We start from the raw sequence: 17,625 nt of genomic DNA on the forward strand, positions 1-17,625 counted from the left end.
TCTTGATTTCGTCTCATTTCATGATCTTACAGGTTACGAAATCACGCCTCATGTGAGGGAGTCTGCTGGGATTTTCGCTCTCCCTCTCCCTTTGCCACCCCCCCCCCCTTCCCTGCTCATGCTCTCTTTCTCTCTCTAAATAAATAATAAAATTAAAAAAAAAAATCAGGTGCCTGGGTGGCTCAGTCATTAGGCGTCTGCCCTCGGCTCAGGTCATGATCCCGGGACCCTGGGATCTATCCCCACATTGGGCTCCCTGCTCTACAGGAAGCCTGCTTTCCCTCTCTCACTGCCCCTGCTTGTGTTCCTGCTCTAGCTATTTCTCTCTCTGTCAAATAAATAAATAAAATCTTCAACAACAAAAAAAAATTTTTTTAAACTATTTTTTTATTAAAAAATTTTTAATAAAAATCAGTTAAGTCTAGGGGCACCTGGCTGGCTCAGTGGATTAAAGCTTCTGCCTTTGGCTCAGGTCATGATCCCAGGGTTCTGGGATCGAGGCCACATCAGGGTCTCTGCTCAGCAGGGAGGCTGCTTCTCTTCCCCCCTCTCTCTCTGCCTGCCTCTCTGCCTACTTGTGATCTCTGTCTGTCAAATAAATAAATAAAATCTTTAAAAAAAAAAAAAAAAGAGAGAGTCTAAGGATTTGGTAAAGAGGCAGGGCATAAAATCCAATAGTCAATAGCCTTCATATAAACAAACGATAAAAGGCTAGAGGACATAATGGTGGTTTTTTTTTTTTAAGTCCATTTACAATAGCAAGGAGCAAGATTACATACTTAGGGATAAAATTAACAGGAAATGTATGAGAACCTATTGGGGGAAACGATTTAAACATTCCTGAAAGACTTAAAAAGTAGACTTGAGGGCACTTAGGTGGCTCAGTTGGTTATTGGCTCAGGCCATGATCCCGAGTCCTGGAATCATCGCATTGGGCTCCCTGCTCAGCTGGTAGCATGCTTCTCCTCCTCCTCCTGCCTTCTCTCGCTATCTCTATCTCTCTCCCTCAAATAAATAAATAAGGTCTTCAACAAAATAATATTTTTATTTATTTATTTGACAGAGATCACAAGTAGGCAGAAAGGCAGGCAGAGTAAGAGAGGGAAGCAGCCTCCCTGCTAAGCAGAGAGCTCGATGTGGGGCTCGATCCCAGGACTCCAGGTTCATGACCTGATCTGAAGGCAGAGGCTTTAATCCACTGAGCCACCCAGGCGCCCCCAAAATAATATTTTTTTAAAAATAGAGTTGAACATAACTGCGTTTTATTTTAGGATGATGGAAATGTTTTGGAATTAGGTAGAGGTGGTGGTTATACAGCATTATGAATGATACTGAATGCCACTGAATTTTTTATTTTAAAATGGTTAATTTTATATGAATTTTACCTCAATTGAAAAATTATCTTTCAGAGATATGTATTAAAGTATTTATAGAAAAATGGAGGGGAAAGTAGACTTGAACAAATGGAAAGACATATGCTATCCTTGGATAGAACAACTCAGCATTATAGAGGAGTATACAAGTTGATTCTAAATTTCACAGAAAAACAAACATGAAAGAATAGCTTCAAAAACACTGAAAGGGAAAACATTGAGGAGGAACTGGTTTTACCAGACATTAAAATATTATATAAAGCCTCTATAATTAAAACAAACAGCATGGCACTTGTGCATGAATATAAGTAAATATAAGTAAAATATAAGTAAAACTGTGGAATAGAATAGAAATAGAAATAGACACAAGTAACTACAGAAATTTAGTATAGATAAAGGTAGCATCTCAAATCATTGGGGTAAAGATGGACTTTTTTTATTATTATTATTAACATATAATGTGTTATTTGCCCCAGGGGTACAGGTCTGAATCATCAGTCTTACATAATTTACAGCACTCACCATAGCAGATACCCTTCCCAATGTCCATAACCCAGCCACCCTATCCTTCCCCTCCCACTCCCCAGCACTCCTCAGTTTGTTTCCTGGGAATAAGAGTCTCTTATGGTTTGTCTCCCTCCCCAGTCCCATTTTGTTTCATTTTTTTCCCTCCCTACCCCCCATGGCTCCCCACCCTGCCTCTCTAGTTCCTCATATCAGAGAGATCATGTGATAATTGTCTTTCTCTGATTAACTTATTTCACTTAGCATATTACCCTCTAGTTCATTCACGTCATTGCAGATGGCAAGATTTCGGGTTTTTGATGGCTGCATAGTATTCCATTGTGTATATATACCCCATCTTCTTTATCCATTAAGATGGACTTTTTAAAATTTTTTTTAAATTTTTTTTTTTATTTGACAGAGAGAGAGAGAGCGATCACAAGTAGGCAGAGAGGCAGGCAGAGGGAGAGGGGAAGGGAAGCAGGCTCCCTGCTGAGCAAAAAGCTCGATTCAGGGCTCCATCCCATGACCCTGGGATCATGACCTGAGCCGAAGGCAGAGGCTTTAACCCACTGAGCCACCCAGGTGCCCCAAGATGGACTTTTTAATAAAGGGTACTGGGATAACTGGGTAGCTATTTAGAATTAGATTAGTATTTCGTACCATACAAAACGTGAACTCCAAATGGAATAGGAATCTAAATACTTAAAAAATGAAGCCGTTTAAGTTCTAGAAGAAGATATGGATGAATTTTTCTTTAACCTTGGCATAAGGAAAGGCTTTCTGACTATGACACAAAATTCAGAGGCTATAATAAAAGATTGATAAATTTGACTACATAAAATATTTTCATTTGCATGACAAAAACCACCATAAAGAAGTCAAAAGACAGCTGAAAAACTGGGAGAAGTGTTTCACAACATATACACAGACAAAAGGATAATATTCTTAGTATATAAAGAACTCTTATAAAATTGTAGGCTCTGAAAAAAAAAACAGAACACCTGAGGGCTATGTTTCCCTGTCTTTATCTGGGAAAGAAGAGTGGGGTGGGGATGCTGTCTAGGAGGATGGGGTTAGGAGGGAGCAGCCTAGACGACCTATGGCTAGCAGGGAAGGGTTTGGCCTGAAAATCAAGCTGTTAAGGGATGGCAGATGGGATTGACAAGGACCTGACATGCAGCTGTGTAGTACCTGAAGTCAGCAGCACCTAAGACAGATCCTGGATGCTGCTCAGCGTTGCTCACTGGATTCCTGGAATGGGGGAGGTGGCGAACTGAGAGGTCTCAGGAGGCAGGAACCACTTCTCCAACAGGCCTCCCAGGACTCAAGAGTGGAGATGGTGATTGGGGACAGCCAACCTGAGCCCCTGACCCTTCCTGCCGTGGAACCTCCTGCCCACCTAGGCAGGCTCCTGACCAACTTAAGCTGGAAAAGGTGCTAGAGCAGTCCCACCAGCTCTCAACTTCCCCTGCCAGCATGTCATAACACCAAGTGAGCCTGAATGTGAAGTTCCTCTTTTTGGAGCAAGAGAATAGGAGGCCACTGAAGCAGAAATTGACGTAGAGGCAGCCATGGAAGAAGCAGGGGTGGTGTGGTACCAGGGGCCTAAACTAGGCCTGTCTTCTAGGTCAGAGTCTCCAATACCTAGAATACTTGTGCCTAGTGCTAGAGCAGATGGCAAGGCTCTAGCAGCTCTGCGTGCAGCTGCTGACCCAGAGGCCCCCAGGGGATTGTGAAGCGGAGAGGGGAAGGAGACAGCCCTGCCTTTCATCTCCACCTTCTTGTGCCCCAGGCAGTGGGGTGCACCAACTGCTCACCCGCACACTGGAGACAGTTTTCTAACCCTGAAGATAGGGGTGCCTAGTGCCAACCCTCTCCGGCTGTTAGCAGACCCTGCGGAGCTGGCTTACGTCTTTCCATCCTTCCAGGGACACAAGCAGAATCTCTCCTACTGGAACAAGGTCAAGGTCCTGTTCAACTGGATCCATTTGAGGAACCTGAGATACCTTGAGTCCCCTGCCCCTCCTGATGTCCCTACCCCGAGGATTGAGTCAAAGGGTATCCCCTAAAAGACCAGTATACCAGCCCCTCTGGAAGACATTTATGCCATCATTTGTGGTTAAGAAGCAACAAGCAAAAACCTTTTTGTATGCTGAGACTGGTACAGGGGCGTCAGGCGGGGTGGGGGGATGTTCGGTGAAGTCGTCTTCCTTGCTCTTTGCACTGTTGCTGCTTCAGGGCACTGCCAGGAAGAGCTACTGGTGCTCCCTCTTCTCTCTGAGGAAAGGGCTGGATTTTTCTCCTCTGGGCAGACTGGCAGAGGAGCCTGGTTCTCTGAGAGGCCCAAGATACGGATGGCAGCCCCCAGAAATCCCTGGGCCTAGACAGTGTGAACTAACTTACTTATCTGGAGTCCATGGAGCATGTTTAGTATGGTTATCTATTGGGGTCTAGCATCTCACAGATGCATATTTATGCAAAAATGATACCTGTATCTCCGTGAGTCTGCCGCTGTTGTGAACTCGCTGGATCCAACCATCTTTCTGAATCGTGCACTCAAAAGGGTCGGTCTTCTAGGGGAGGTAACGGGAAAGATAGCAAATTTAAAAAATTTAAAAAATAAAAATAAAACTTAAAAAAAAAGAGAGAGAAACCCAGATTTATCAATGGTAGAGAGAAAGTTATACCAGGAAAAGAAGAAAATTCATTGAACTTTGAGGCATTGGATTGGCATCTCAGGTGTCAGTATATGGATGGATGGGTGGACATACGTTGACACACATACCTGTATTTCCTCGTGCCATTCTTTGATAGGGCTTAGGAGCAGTGAATACCTCAGTAGCAATGAGCATACCTAGCATCCAGATCTGGTTTTGAAATAGCATTTTCCAATAAAATAAGCCCCAGGGCTTATGATTCCAGGGCTTAGGCAGGGAAAATACAAGATAAGCCTGGAATATCTTGTGATATCAGAGAAAAAGGCAATGCTGTTAAAAGGATGGAAGTGTATAGACGTATATAGGAGCCAAATGAAAGGAGTGCCAATGCCCAAAGTAGAACAATTTGGGAAACAAAATAAATAATAATAGTACTGGATTAAAACTATAGAATAGGGCACCTGGGTCGCTCAGTTGGTTAAACAACCTCCTTCTCCTCAGGTCATGATCCTGGAGTCCCCGGATTGAGTCCTGCACCAAACTCCCCACTCAGCAGGGAGTCTCCTTCTCCCTCTGATCCTCGCCCCCTCATGCTTGCTCGCTCTCTCTCAAATAAGTAAAAATCTTAAGGAAAAAAACTATAGAATAAAATAACATGAGCCTACACTGGTATAAAGAAATAATTGGATAAAGAAAGAAGAGACAATTCTTCATTAGAGAAGAATTGCAATATATAAGAGTGAAGAGAATAAAATATAAAAATGCCATCGATAATCATTGCAGACAGGATCTACAGGTGGGTAGTAAAATCAGTTTCAAAGTTTAAAAAGAAACACGATATTAGCATAATTTCAAAGTATCTTTCCCAAGATTCTTATCAGTCATAAAGGGAAAAACAGTATGTGTACAGTGAAGAAACCGAGTCGGCCCTATATTATTACTAAGTGATCATGGTTAACATTTCCAGTAATTTTTCAATACTATGTATTCCCTGATAGGATATACTGCTGACACAGGGTTACTTCTCAGATATTTTTGCCGAAAATGAATAACCTCAATTGGTCGTGAGGAAAGTAGGGTCCAATGCACATTGAAACACATACTACAAAGTAACTGCTCATTACTCATCAGAAGTGTTGTGGTCATAAAAGACAAGGAGAGAATGAGAGAATGTCATGCATTGGAGGAAACCGAAGATACATGACAACCAAGTACATTATGGGATCTTGGATTGAATCCTGAAACAGAAAAGGGACAGTAAGGGCAAAAAACTGGTGAAATTCTAATCAAGTCTGTAGTTTACAGTATTATAGCTGTGTTTCTTGGTTGTTGTTGTTTTTGTGTTTTTTTTTTTTTAAAGATTTTATTTATTTAACAGACAGAGATCACAAGTAGGTGGAGAGGCAGCGAGAGAGAGGAGGAAGCAGGTTCTCTGCTGAGCAGAGAGCCCGATGTGGGGCTCAATCCCAGGACCCTCAGATCATGACCTGAGCCGAAGGCAGAGGCTTTAACCCACTGAGCCACCCAGGCGCCCCGTGTTTCTTGGTTTTGATCATTGAGCTACATTGTGTAAGTTGTTAATATCAGAGGAATGTGGGTAAAGAATATCCATGAACTCCAGATACTATGTACTGTTTGTCACCTTTTAAGTCTAGGAATTATTTCACAATAAAACATTTTTTTAAAAATGCGTAGATAATGGGGCACCTGGGTAGCTTGGTTCATTCATTAAGTTCCTAACTCTTGTGCACACTCTCTCTCGCTCTGACAAATAAATAAATAAAACTTAAAAAAATTTTTTTAATTAAAAAAGAAAATAACTTTAGTTACAGAGATAGGAAAGCCAAACAATGTACTCATTATGAGCAATAAAAATATAGCACAATAACTGATGTTTTACAGTGTAGTCATGGCAATAAAAATATAGCACCATATATGATTTTATTTTAGTCAAAGAATTTTTAAAAGATTTTATTTATTTGCTCAAGCAGCTGAGCCACCCAGGTGTCCCAGTTATAGAATTTTTATTTTTCTTATAGAAAGAACTTTTAAGATACAATACAGTATTATTAACTATAACTGATATGTTGTATATTACTTCCCTGTGACTGACTTATTGTATAACTGGAAATTTGTTCCTTTTGATTCCATCCATTTTGGCCCTCTATTCTCCACCCACACCCTCCCCCCCATCATCTCTAGCAACCACAGACACACACACCATTTTCTTTCTCTTTTTCTTTTTCTTTTTTTTTAAGATTTTTTTTTTTTAAGATTTTATTCACCTGACAGAGATCACAAGTAGGCAGAGAGGCAGGCAGAGACAGAGAGAGGAAGCAGGCTCCCCGCCGAGCAGAGAGCCAGATGCAGGCCTCGATCCCAGGACCCTGAGATCATGGCCTGAGCCGAAGACAGAGGCTTAACCCACTGAGCCACCCAGGTGCCCCACACCATTTTCTTTATCCATTCTTTAGTCAGTGAGCATTTGGTTGGTTTCCATTATTTTGGCTGTTGTAAATAATGCTACAGTGGACTTGGGGGTGCATATATCTTTTCAAGTTAGTGTTTTTGTTTCACGCAGAAGTGAAAATGCTGGATCATGTAGTTCTATTTCTAATTTTGGGGACATCCTCCATACTGTCTTCCATAGTCGCTGTACCAGTTTACATTCCCACCTCCAGTGCGCCAAGGGTTCCTTTCTCCACATCCTCGCCAACACTTGTTATTTGTAGACTTTTTGACAATATAATAGTATCCTAGCAGATATAAGATGATACTTAATTGTGGTTTTTATTTGCATTTCCCTGGTAATCAGTGATGTTGAGCATCTTTTCATGTACCTGTGGGTCATCTGTATGTCTTCTTTGGAAGAATATCTGTTCAGATGCCCCACTCAGTTTTTAATTGGATTGTTCTTTTGTTGTTGGGCTGTCCGTGTTCTTTATATACTGGATATTAACCCCTATCAGACACAGGATTTACAAATATTTTCTCCCTATTCAGTAGGTTGCCTTTTCATTTTGTTGATTCCCTTTGCTGTGCATCAGCTTTTTAGATGTACAGGTATACTCTGGAAACATGTGGGTACGGTTCCAGACAATAGCAATGAAGCGGATATTGCAGTGGAGCAAGTCAAATGAATTTTTTGGATTCCCAATGCATATAAAAGTTATGTTTGTACTGTATTCTGTTAAAGTGTACAGTAATATTATGTCTGAAAAACAGTGTACATATCTTAATTAAAAATACTTTATTGCTAAAAAGTGCTGATCATCAATCTGAGTTTTTAGCAAGTCATAATCTTTTTGCTAGTGGAGGGTCTTGCCTTGATGTTGATGACTACTGACTCATCAGGGCAGTGGTTGCTGAGGGTTGGGGCAGCTATGGCAATTTCTTAAAATAAGACTACAGTAAAGTGTGTCACATCAGTTGATTCTTCCTTTCCCAGATAATTGCACTGTACCATGCAATGCTGTCTGATAGCATTTTACCCACAGTAGAACTTCTTTCAAAATTGGCCAATCCTCTCAAACCCTGCCCACGCTTTATTAACTCTGTATATTATTCTGAATCCTTCGTTGTCATTTCAGAGATCTTCACAGCATCTTTACCAGTAGATTCCATTTCAGGAATCCACTTTCAGGGCGCCTGGGTGGCTCAGCCATTAAGTGCCTACCTTCAGCTCAGGTCTTGATCTCAAGGTCCTGGGATCCAAGCCCTGCATTGGGCTCCCTGCTCAGCGGGAAGCCCGCTTCTCCCTTACCCACTCGCCCTGCTTGTATTCCCTCACTGTCTCTTTCAAATAAATAAATAAAATCTTAAAAAAAAAAACCTCGTCCAATAAAGTTTATCATGAGATTATAGCAATTCAGTCACATCTTTAAGCTCCACTTCAAATTCTAGTTCTCACTGTTTTCACCATATCTGCAGTTACTTCCTCCCATGAAGTCTTGAGCCCTTCAAAGTCATCCATGAGAGTTGGAATCAGCTTCTTCTAAACCCCGTTAATGTTGATATTTTAATCTCTTCCCATGAATCATGCATGTTCTTAATGGCATCTAGAATGATGAATCCTTTCCAGAAACTTCGTGGTTTGCCCAGATTCATCACAGGAATCACTGTGTATGGCAGCTACAGCTTTACAAAATGTATTTCTTTTTTTTTTTTTAATAGATTTTTAAAATTTATTAACAAGAGAGGGAGAGAGCATGAGTAGAGGGAGGGGCAGAAGGAGAAGCAGACTCTGCTGAGCAAGGAGACCAATGTGGGGCATTGCCAGAGCCAAATACAGACACTTAATTGACTGAGCCACCCAGGTGCCCCTGCAAAATGTGGAATGTACAAAATCTTAAATAAGATTTGAAAGTCAAAATTACTCTCCGCTTCTTGTGCTGCAGACTGGATGTTGTGTTAGCAGGCATGGAACATTAATTTCACTGGGCATCTCCACCAGAGCTCTTGGGTGACCGGGTGCATTGTCAGTGAGCAGTCGCATTTTGAAAAAAATCTTTTTTTTCTGAGCAATAGGTCTGAACTGTGTGCTTAAAATATTCAGTAAACCAAGTTATAAACATGTGCAGTCATCCAGGTTTTGTCGTTCCATTTATTGAGCATGAGCAAAGTGGATTTAGCGTGATTCTTAAGGGGTATAGGATTTTCAGAATAGTAAATGAGCACTGGTTTCAGTTTAAACTCACCAGCTACATGAGCCCCTAACAAGCAAGCCAGCCTGTCCTGTGGAGCTTTGACTTCTCTCCAGATGTGAGAGTTCTAGATGCCATCTTCCAGTATGAGGCTGTTGCATCTACATTGACAGTTTATTGTTGAGTTGTTTGTCTTGGAATTTGTTGTTGTTGTTGTTGTTTTTCCCAAGATAATGTTCATTTATTCCCACCAGGTAGTAACATCCTAAAAAGATGTCTTCTGATGTCATTTGTTAGAATTCCTTCTCTTTTTTCTTCATCTTTAACATCATTAAAGTTCATCCTTATCTCTCTTTCCATGATTTTGGAGATTTTTCAATTTTTCATATATGAAGGTAGCAGTCTCTTTTGCATCTCTGGCATCTATTTGCTATCCCCAAATATTTCTTTGTTCTTTTGTAGGGAAAAAATTTAACAGTTGGATAGGCCCTGATGCCAGCTTTCTGGCATGTTTGAGCATAAGCCTGATAGTCTACTTTTCCAGCTTTCACTTTTCCTTTAACCATCCTAGCTAAGAGCTCAAACTCTGGAGCAAAATTCTGGCAAGGTCCACACCAAGGAGCATAGAAATCAACCACCCAGTGGTTGATTTTTCCCTTGTGTAACTTTTTCATTGAAAGTCTGAGGCGTTAGATCTATGGATGCTTGAGGTAGCCACCTCCGTGAATGATCTTAGCTAGACCTTCTGGATCACTTGCTGCAGCTTCTCCATCAGCACTGCTGCTTCGGCCCGCACTTTATATCACGGAGGTGGCTTCTTTTCCTTAAACCTCATGACCCAGCCTCTGCTGCTTCAAGCTTTTCTTCTGCAGCTTCTTCATTTCTCTCAGCCATCATAAAATTGAAGTCAGGGCCTTGCTTTGGAGCAGGCTTTGGCTTTAGGGAATGTTTTGGCTGGTTTGATCTGTCCAGACCACTAAAACTTTCTCCCTATCTGTAGTAAGACTGTTTTGCTTTCTTACCATTTGTGTGTTCCCTAGAGTAGCACTTTTAATTTCATTCTAGATCTTAATCTTTGTATTCACAACTTGGCTAACTGGCTCAGGAGGCCTAGCTTTTAGCCTCTCTGGTTTTGGACGTAGCTTCCTCACCAACCTCTCTGAAGTGTGAGATATGTACCTCTTCCTTTCACTTGAACACTTAGATGTTATTGTATGGTTATTAGTTAGCCTAATTTCAGTATCATTGTGTCTCAGGACTAGGAATGCCCAAAGAAAGGGAGAAAGAAGGGGAAACAGCCAGATAGTAGAGCAGTCATAACAAAGCATATTAAGTTCACTGTCTTATATGGACACAGTTCGTGTTGCTGCAAAACAGTTACAACAGTAACATCAAAGATCACTGATCATAGATCACTATAACAAATGTAATAATTACGAAAAAGTTTAAAATATTGTGAGAATTACCAAAAGGTGACACAGAGACACAAAGTGAACAAATGCTATTGAAAAAATGGCACTGGTAAACTTGCTCAACATAGGGTGGCCCCAGACCTTCACTTGGTAAAAAAATAACCTCAGTAGCTACAAAGTATAGTAAAGCAAGGGGCAATAAAACAAGGTATGCCTATAGTCACATATTTGTTTTTGCTTTTGTTGCCTTTGCTTTTGGTGTCAAATCCAGAAAACCATTGCTAAGACTGATGTCAGGGGACTTACCACCTATGTTTTCTTCTAGAAGTTTTATGGTTTCGGGTTTTTGGTTTTTTGTTTGTTTGTTAAGATTTTATTTATTTATTTGTCAGAGAGAGAGAGAGCACGCGCGCATACACACAAGCAGGCGGAGGCTAGAGAGAGAAGCAGGCTCCCTGCCAACAAGGAGCCTGATGCAGGACTCAATCCTGAGCTGAAGGCATCAGCTTAACTGACTGAGCTACCCAGGTGTCTCTGGTTTCAGGTCTTATATTCAAGTCTCGTTCTTTCACAAGTGGCTGTCCAGTTTTCTGAACACTATTTATTGAAGAAAGTGTCCTTTTCCCCATTGTATATTCTTGACTCCTTTTTCTTAAATTAATTGACCATAGGTGTATTTCGGGGCTCTCTTCTGTTCCACTAATCTATTACCTTTATGCCAGTTACATATAGTTTTGATGACTATAGCTTTGTGAGTTAATTTGAAATCAGGGATGCCTCCTGCATTGTTCTTGCTCAGTATTACTTGGCTATTTGGGGTTTCTCATGGTTACAAATTTAAGGATTGTTTGTTCTATTTCTGTGAATGCCATTGGAGTTTTGTTTGTTTTTCAAGATTTTGTTTATTTATTTGACAGACAGAGATCACAAATAAGCAGAGAGGCAGGTAGGCAGAGAGAAAGGAGGAAGCAGGCTCCCCGCCGAGCAGAGAGTCCCATATGGGGCTCTGTCCCAGGACCCTGAGATCATGACCTGAGCCGAAGGCAGAGGCTTAACCCACTGAGCCACCCGGGTGCCCTGCCATTGGAGTTTTGATAGGGATTGCCACAATAACTGATTTTTAAAGTTTTTACTGTGTGGCATGTATTGTTCTCACAGGATTGCTTGGTAACTTGATACTGTTGTCCTTATCTTGTAGATGAGGAAATGGGGGCTTAGAAAATATATCGGGCACCTGGGTGGCTCAGTGGGTTAAGCTGCTGCCTTCGGCTCAGGTCATGATCTCAGGGTCCTGGGATTGAGTCCCGCATGGGGCTCTCTGCTCGGCAGGGGGCCTGCTTCCCTCTCTCTCTCTCTGCCTGCCTCTCAGTCTACTTGTGATTTCTCTCTGTCAAATAAATAAAATATTTAAAAAAAAAAAAAAGAAAAGAAAATAGAACTTGCCTAAATTCGGACATGATCATTTCAGGATTTGAGTCTAAAGTTGCCTAATTCCAGAACCCATGCCCTTAACCTCACTGATCTATAGCTCCTTCCAAAAAGGAATGATGCACCTGTTGTAACCTGTTCACCTACCACTCCCAAACAATCTGAAAACCTACCATTCGTTCTTTCGGACAGTGCTGTCCAATAAAAATATAATGTGAGTCACATGTGAGATTTTAAATTTTCTAAGAGCTGTATTGAAAAGGTAAAAATAATTTTAAAAACTGTATTCATTTAACCTAATGTGTGTAAAGTATTTCAATATGTAATCAGTGTTGCATTATTTTGTTTTCATACTAAGTTTGCAGGTTGGTGTGTATTTTACGTTTATAGCACATGTTAGCCCTCTTTAGCCACATTTCAGGTAGCATGTAGCTACTTGGAGATGATAGCTACTGTGTTGGATAGCACAGCCCTAGAATGTGAAGTGTGACAATTATGATGCACTTCTGGTCTTACATTCTTCTTCCTCATTTGACAATAGATGCCTTTGCCAAGTGTAAATTAGATCTAATTTTTTTTAAAATTTTGTAGTAAAATACACTTAACATAAAATTTACCATTTTAATCATCTTTAAGTGCACACAGCTCAGTGACATTTAATACATTCACATTGTTGTACAGCTGTCACCACCATCCATTCCCATAATTCTGTTCATCTTGTAAAAGTGAAACTCTAAACCCATTAAATAATAACTCCGGTTTTCCCCTCCCCCACCCCTTTTAACCTCTGTTACATTTTCTGTATTTATGACTTGGACTATTCTAAGTACCTCCTATCAATAGAATCATACAGTATTTGTCCTTTTGTGACTAATATATTTTGTTTAGCTTTATGTCCTCAAGGTTCACCTGTTTTAGCAGTTGGAGCATATTGCAAAATGTCCTTCCTTCTGAAGGTTGAATGATACTCAGTTGTATGTGTAATACCACATTTTATCTGCTTATCTGTAGGTGGACACTTGGGTTGCTTCCATCTTTTGGCTGTTGTGAATTATGCTTGTGCTTGCTCGCTCTCTCTGTCAAATACGTAAATAAAATCTTAAAAAGAAAAAAAGATTATCTTGGCTACTTGCAGTTCCTTGAGATTCCATATGAATTTTGGGAGAAGTGTCTGCTGCTGCAAAGTAACATCATTGAGATTTTTACATGGATTGCTCCGAAGGATCTAAATTTTAATGTGGGAGTAAGAGTTGTTTGTAAGTCTCTCAATATGCATTTCAAGTTTACTGTTCACATTGCTTATTGGAAGCTGTTTGCTTCTAACAGTTTTATTTTTAGGACTAAACCTGTTAAAGCCAGATTTTCTTAGACTTAATCATCTCTTATCTGGTAGTGAATATCAGAGCAACTCCTGAAATCTCACCTTTTAATTTCTTTGGGGTTAGATAGTAGTGGTTTTCAGTTAGCTAGTTCAGTCATTGGTCTAAGAGAAAGGTGTTGCCATCTTGGAAGAGAAGATGCCTGGAAGATGCTGTGCAGGGACGGGAGAAGATGAGAGCGGTGAACTATTCGCTGTGAGCAGCCATGTCCTGCGGGCCAACCTGTTTCTCTTAAAACAACCAATCGTAGCAGTTTTCAGCACTTTTAAAAGCAATAAATCAATCTCCTTTCTGAAATTTTTCTTGTTGGCATCAGGGTTAAAGCTCAATATATTCCTGTGGCTTTCCTGGGTGCTTTTACTCACAATAAAATTTTCTCTTTCAGAATTTGGTGTTCACCTGGCAGAGCTGACTGTAGATCCCCAAGGAGCACTGGCAATCCGTCAGGTAAGTCCAGACTGATTGGCCCAATTTATAAGTAATTCCTCTTTTTACGTGGTAATGAAACTTTCTTATTGGAAAAAGAAAGAACACCAGTTTACAAAAACCTAGGATTTTGTACCCGATTTAGTACAAATACATTTAGTACTAATACATTCACACATTAGGCCATGTGTATGTATATGATTGTTATGTATGAAAACAGTCTTTCCTTGCTGTACTGCTTGGCTTATTCTCTTCGCAGCTGGCATCAGTCATTTTGAAACAATATGTGGAGACTCACTGGTGTGCCCAGTCAGAGAAATTTAGGCCTCCTGAAACTACAGAAAGGGTAAGGAGAATTATTTGATTAGTCTTCTTACAGAGATTTGAGGGGCTGTCTTAAGAGATTGAGCTGTCACCATTGTTAGAGGGCATGGGGCAATCAAAACACGAGGTGTGAAAGATCGATTGATAGCTGACATCATGGGCAACATGCTGGAAGTAAGAGAGCTCCAGTGTCAGGCTGACCTGTGATCAGATTCCTTTTACTGCCTTTTACTAGCTATGAAAATATTAGAAAAGTATTTTAACTTCTAAGCTTCAATTCCCTAAATATCTAAAATTAGAATTAAAATTTCAACTCCAAAGAGTTGTTTGAGGATTAAATGAAATAATGTTTCTACTTAGTACAACACCATGCAACCATCCTGGGCCCCTGAGAAATTTTGAAATAGAAGGTTTATATAGGGCAGCACTGTCCATTGGAACTTTCTACAGCTGTGGAAATACTCCCTATCTGTGCTTTCTGGTGTAGTGGCTACAGGCTACATATGGGTGTTGAGCACTTAAAATATGGCTGACGAAACTGAAAACTGAATTTTTTATTCTATCTCATTCTAATAATTAAATTTAAAGGACCACAAGTGGCTGCTGTAATGGACAGATAAGTTTAGGGATCACAGATGAACTCTCTGAATGAATGATTTGTCAAGTTTGTGTATTGGAGTTTTTTGAGGTTTTTTGTTTTTTGTTTTTTTGAGTTACACAGTATCTTAACACGCATTGCTTTTCCAGCGCATAATTTGGATAGGACTCTTCCAGTCATTTACAACCTGGTCTAATGGCCGGTGGCGTTTCTCCTCTGCAGGCAAAAATTGTTATCCGGGAGCTGTTGCCCAATGGGTTGAGAGAATCAATAAGTAAGGTGCGCTCCAGTGTGGCCTATGCAGTGTCTGCCATTGCCCACTGGGACTGGCCTGAAGCCTGGCCCCAGCTCTTCAACCTGCTCATGGAGATGTTGGTGAGCGGAGATTTAAATGCAGTCCATGGAGCCATGCGAGTGCTGACAGGTATCAGAAGTTTTTCCCTGGCATTGGTACTTGAATCCCAAGAACACTTAAGAGAGGCTATGTGATGGAGTGGCTCCTCCTCCCTAGTTTTTATCTCCACATCTATCCTCTCCATTGACTCGCTCCATTGACTCTTTCCAGGGAATTAAGTTGGTATAGTATTTCTACTACTATGAAACCTCAGCCACTTAAGGATAGAGTAATTGCATAGTTAAGGACTCAGATTTCAGTTCATGTTCAGATTTTACATTAAGCCAAGTTACTTAATCTTTTGAGCTTGAGTTTCCTTGTATATAAAATGAAGATAATGATAGTGTTTACCTGAAGGGGTCTATTGGTAGGTTTAAATAAGCTAAATCTATGTAAATTGTGTAGCATAATAACTAACATGAGGTAAACACTCTTTAAATTTTAGCCGTTATGATAATTATCATTATTATATTAATTTTCTTCTTAGTTCAACCAAGGCAAATTTCAGAACAGTGAAATAAAATTTTTATAGGAATAAAGAAGATAAAAACAGTGTAGCTGTGTAATTCTTACCTTAATTTGGTCAGCTTAGAGAACGTAGCATTTGGTATCTTTTCTTTCTGTTCTAAGAAGGTGGCAAAAATATTTACAGAAAAATACTTTTAGTTTAAGGAGATTTGGTGGATGTCTCATCTAAGCTTGATTAATCTATTAATTCCTCACAGAACAGAGAACCCAGAACCTGAATTTCCCAGTCCTCTAGGTGAAGTCACTACTGTTTTGCCTTCAAGGAATCTTTACCTGGATATTAGCCACCTTCTGTTGATCTTTTAGAAATTGTATTTCCCCTCAGTTCATACAGATTTGTGAAATGTCTGCCTGTGTCTTATCTCTTTCTCTGTGCTCTGCTAGCTTACCTGAAATGTATTCTTACCTAGTTACGAATGCCATTTCTTGTCTTTTTTTTTTTTTTTTTTTAAGATTTTATTTATTTATTTGACAGAGAGAGATTACAAGTAGGCAGAGAGGCAGGCAGAGATAGAGAGGAGGTAGCAGGCTCCCCGCTGAGCAGAGAGCCCGATGTGGGGCTCGATCCCAGGACCCTGAGATTATGACCTGAGCTGAAGGCAGCGGCTTAACCCACTGAGCCACCCAGGCGCCCCACGAATGCCATTTCTTTCTTTTCTTTTCTTTTTTTTTAAACCCTGTTTATTGAACTTGGCATCTGGTCCCAGTTTTACTTATCTATGTTCTCTTGATGGTAGATAACATCAGTTCTCTGTCCAAAAGCAAATTCCCCATCTCCTTTTGTTTTCAACCTCCTCTTCCCTTGTCCTGGCTGCCTTTTTGAACTACCTGCTTTGTTACTATTATCTTTTTTTTTTTTTTAAGATTTTATTTATTTATTTGACAGATAGAGATCACAAGTAGGCAGAGAAGCAGGTAGAGGGAAAGGAGGAAGAAGGCTCCCTGCTGAGCAGAGAGCCCGATGCGGGGCTCCATCCCAGGACCCTGGGATCATGACCTGAGCCAAAGGCAGAGGCTTTAACCCACTGAGCCACCCAGGCGCCCCTATTCCTATTATCTTTGATGGGTGCTTGGGATATAGAGCAGACTTACAAAACAGCAAATGTTCCTTGTTCAGATTTTCACTTTCCTGCTTATTACATCCCTTGCATGACTCATTATTCAGGTAATTTCATATACCCCTCTCTGTGGAATCAGCCATCCAAGATTCTTTATTTACAACTTGATGGTACCAGAAGATCAGTTAACAGATACGTTTTCTACCAAGGAAAAGAAGCATGTTCCCCACAAGTCTTCCAACACAAAGTTTGGCTTTTTTAAAAACCTGAAGGAGAAAGGCAGTTTACATTCATCATACTTGGAACACTGTAGAACCATCATTGTGCTTGACTAAGGAAATCACTGTTAAGTGAGATCACTTTTCTGTCAGCCACAGGGAGAGAACTCTGGGGGAAGTGGGTACTGTTTTATATTAGAGTCAGCAGACACAGGGTGGATAGCTGCCAGCCTCCATTCCCAGATAGCTGCTTCCCATGCTTTCAGATGAGGATAGACGGTGCTCTCACAACAGCAACTCAGGCGTGCTTGAAGATGGCAGGACGTGGTGTATGGATGGGAGCCCAGTAGGAGAATGGGACTGATTGTCTTTGGGGTTTTTTTAAGATACTATATCCTTTTTTAAGCTTTTAGTAAGCCTTCCGTTAAGCTTATCTGTTTGTAAGTGAGAACTAACTAACACCAGTGGTGTGAAGGAGATGCAAACATAGCAGCTGAGGACTGAAATATTTGACCACAGGTATAGCTTTTTTTAGTTTCAAGAAGTTTGGAGATTGAGATATTTCCAGTGCCCCACGCCTTTTCTGACTTGCTGAGTGACCTCAGAAAACTTATTTTGGACTTGAGCTTATAAAGTGTTAATAAATCGGGACTACTAGGAATGAATATAGGAGAGCAAAA

At 40.5% G+C, this 17,625-nt stretch overlaps 1 protein-coding gene across 2 annotated transcripts in view; it reads left to right on the top strand.

The window, feature by feature from the left end:
• IPO9 (importin 9) overlaps nucleotides 1-17,625 on the top strand; it is a 56,570-nt gene that overhangs the window by 7,693 nt on the left and 31,252 nt on the right. For both annotated transcript variants that reach the window (XM_059145429.1, XM_059145430.1), the window contains exons 2-4: nucleotides 13,785-13,846; nucleotides 14,085-14,171; nucleotides 14,970-15,171. In XM_059145429.1, the coding sequence (XP_059001412.1) occupies nucleotides 13,785-13,846; nucleotides 14,085-14,171; nucleotides 14,970-15,171 (351 nt within the window). The remainder of the gene's footprint in view (nucleotides 1-13,784; nucleotides 13,847-14,084; nucleotides 14,172-14,969; nucleotides 15,172-17,625) is intronic.

Source organism: Mustela lutreola, chromosome 14 (assembly GCF_030435805.1).
Source record: "Mustela lutreola isolate mMusLut2 chromosome 14, mMusLut2.pri, whole genome shotgun sequence".
Lineage (NCBI taxonomy): Eukaryota > Metazoa > Chordata > Mammalia > Carnivora > Mustelidae > Mustela > Mustela lutreola.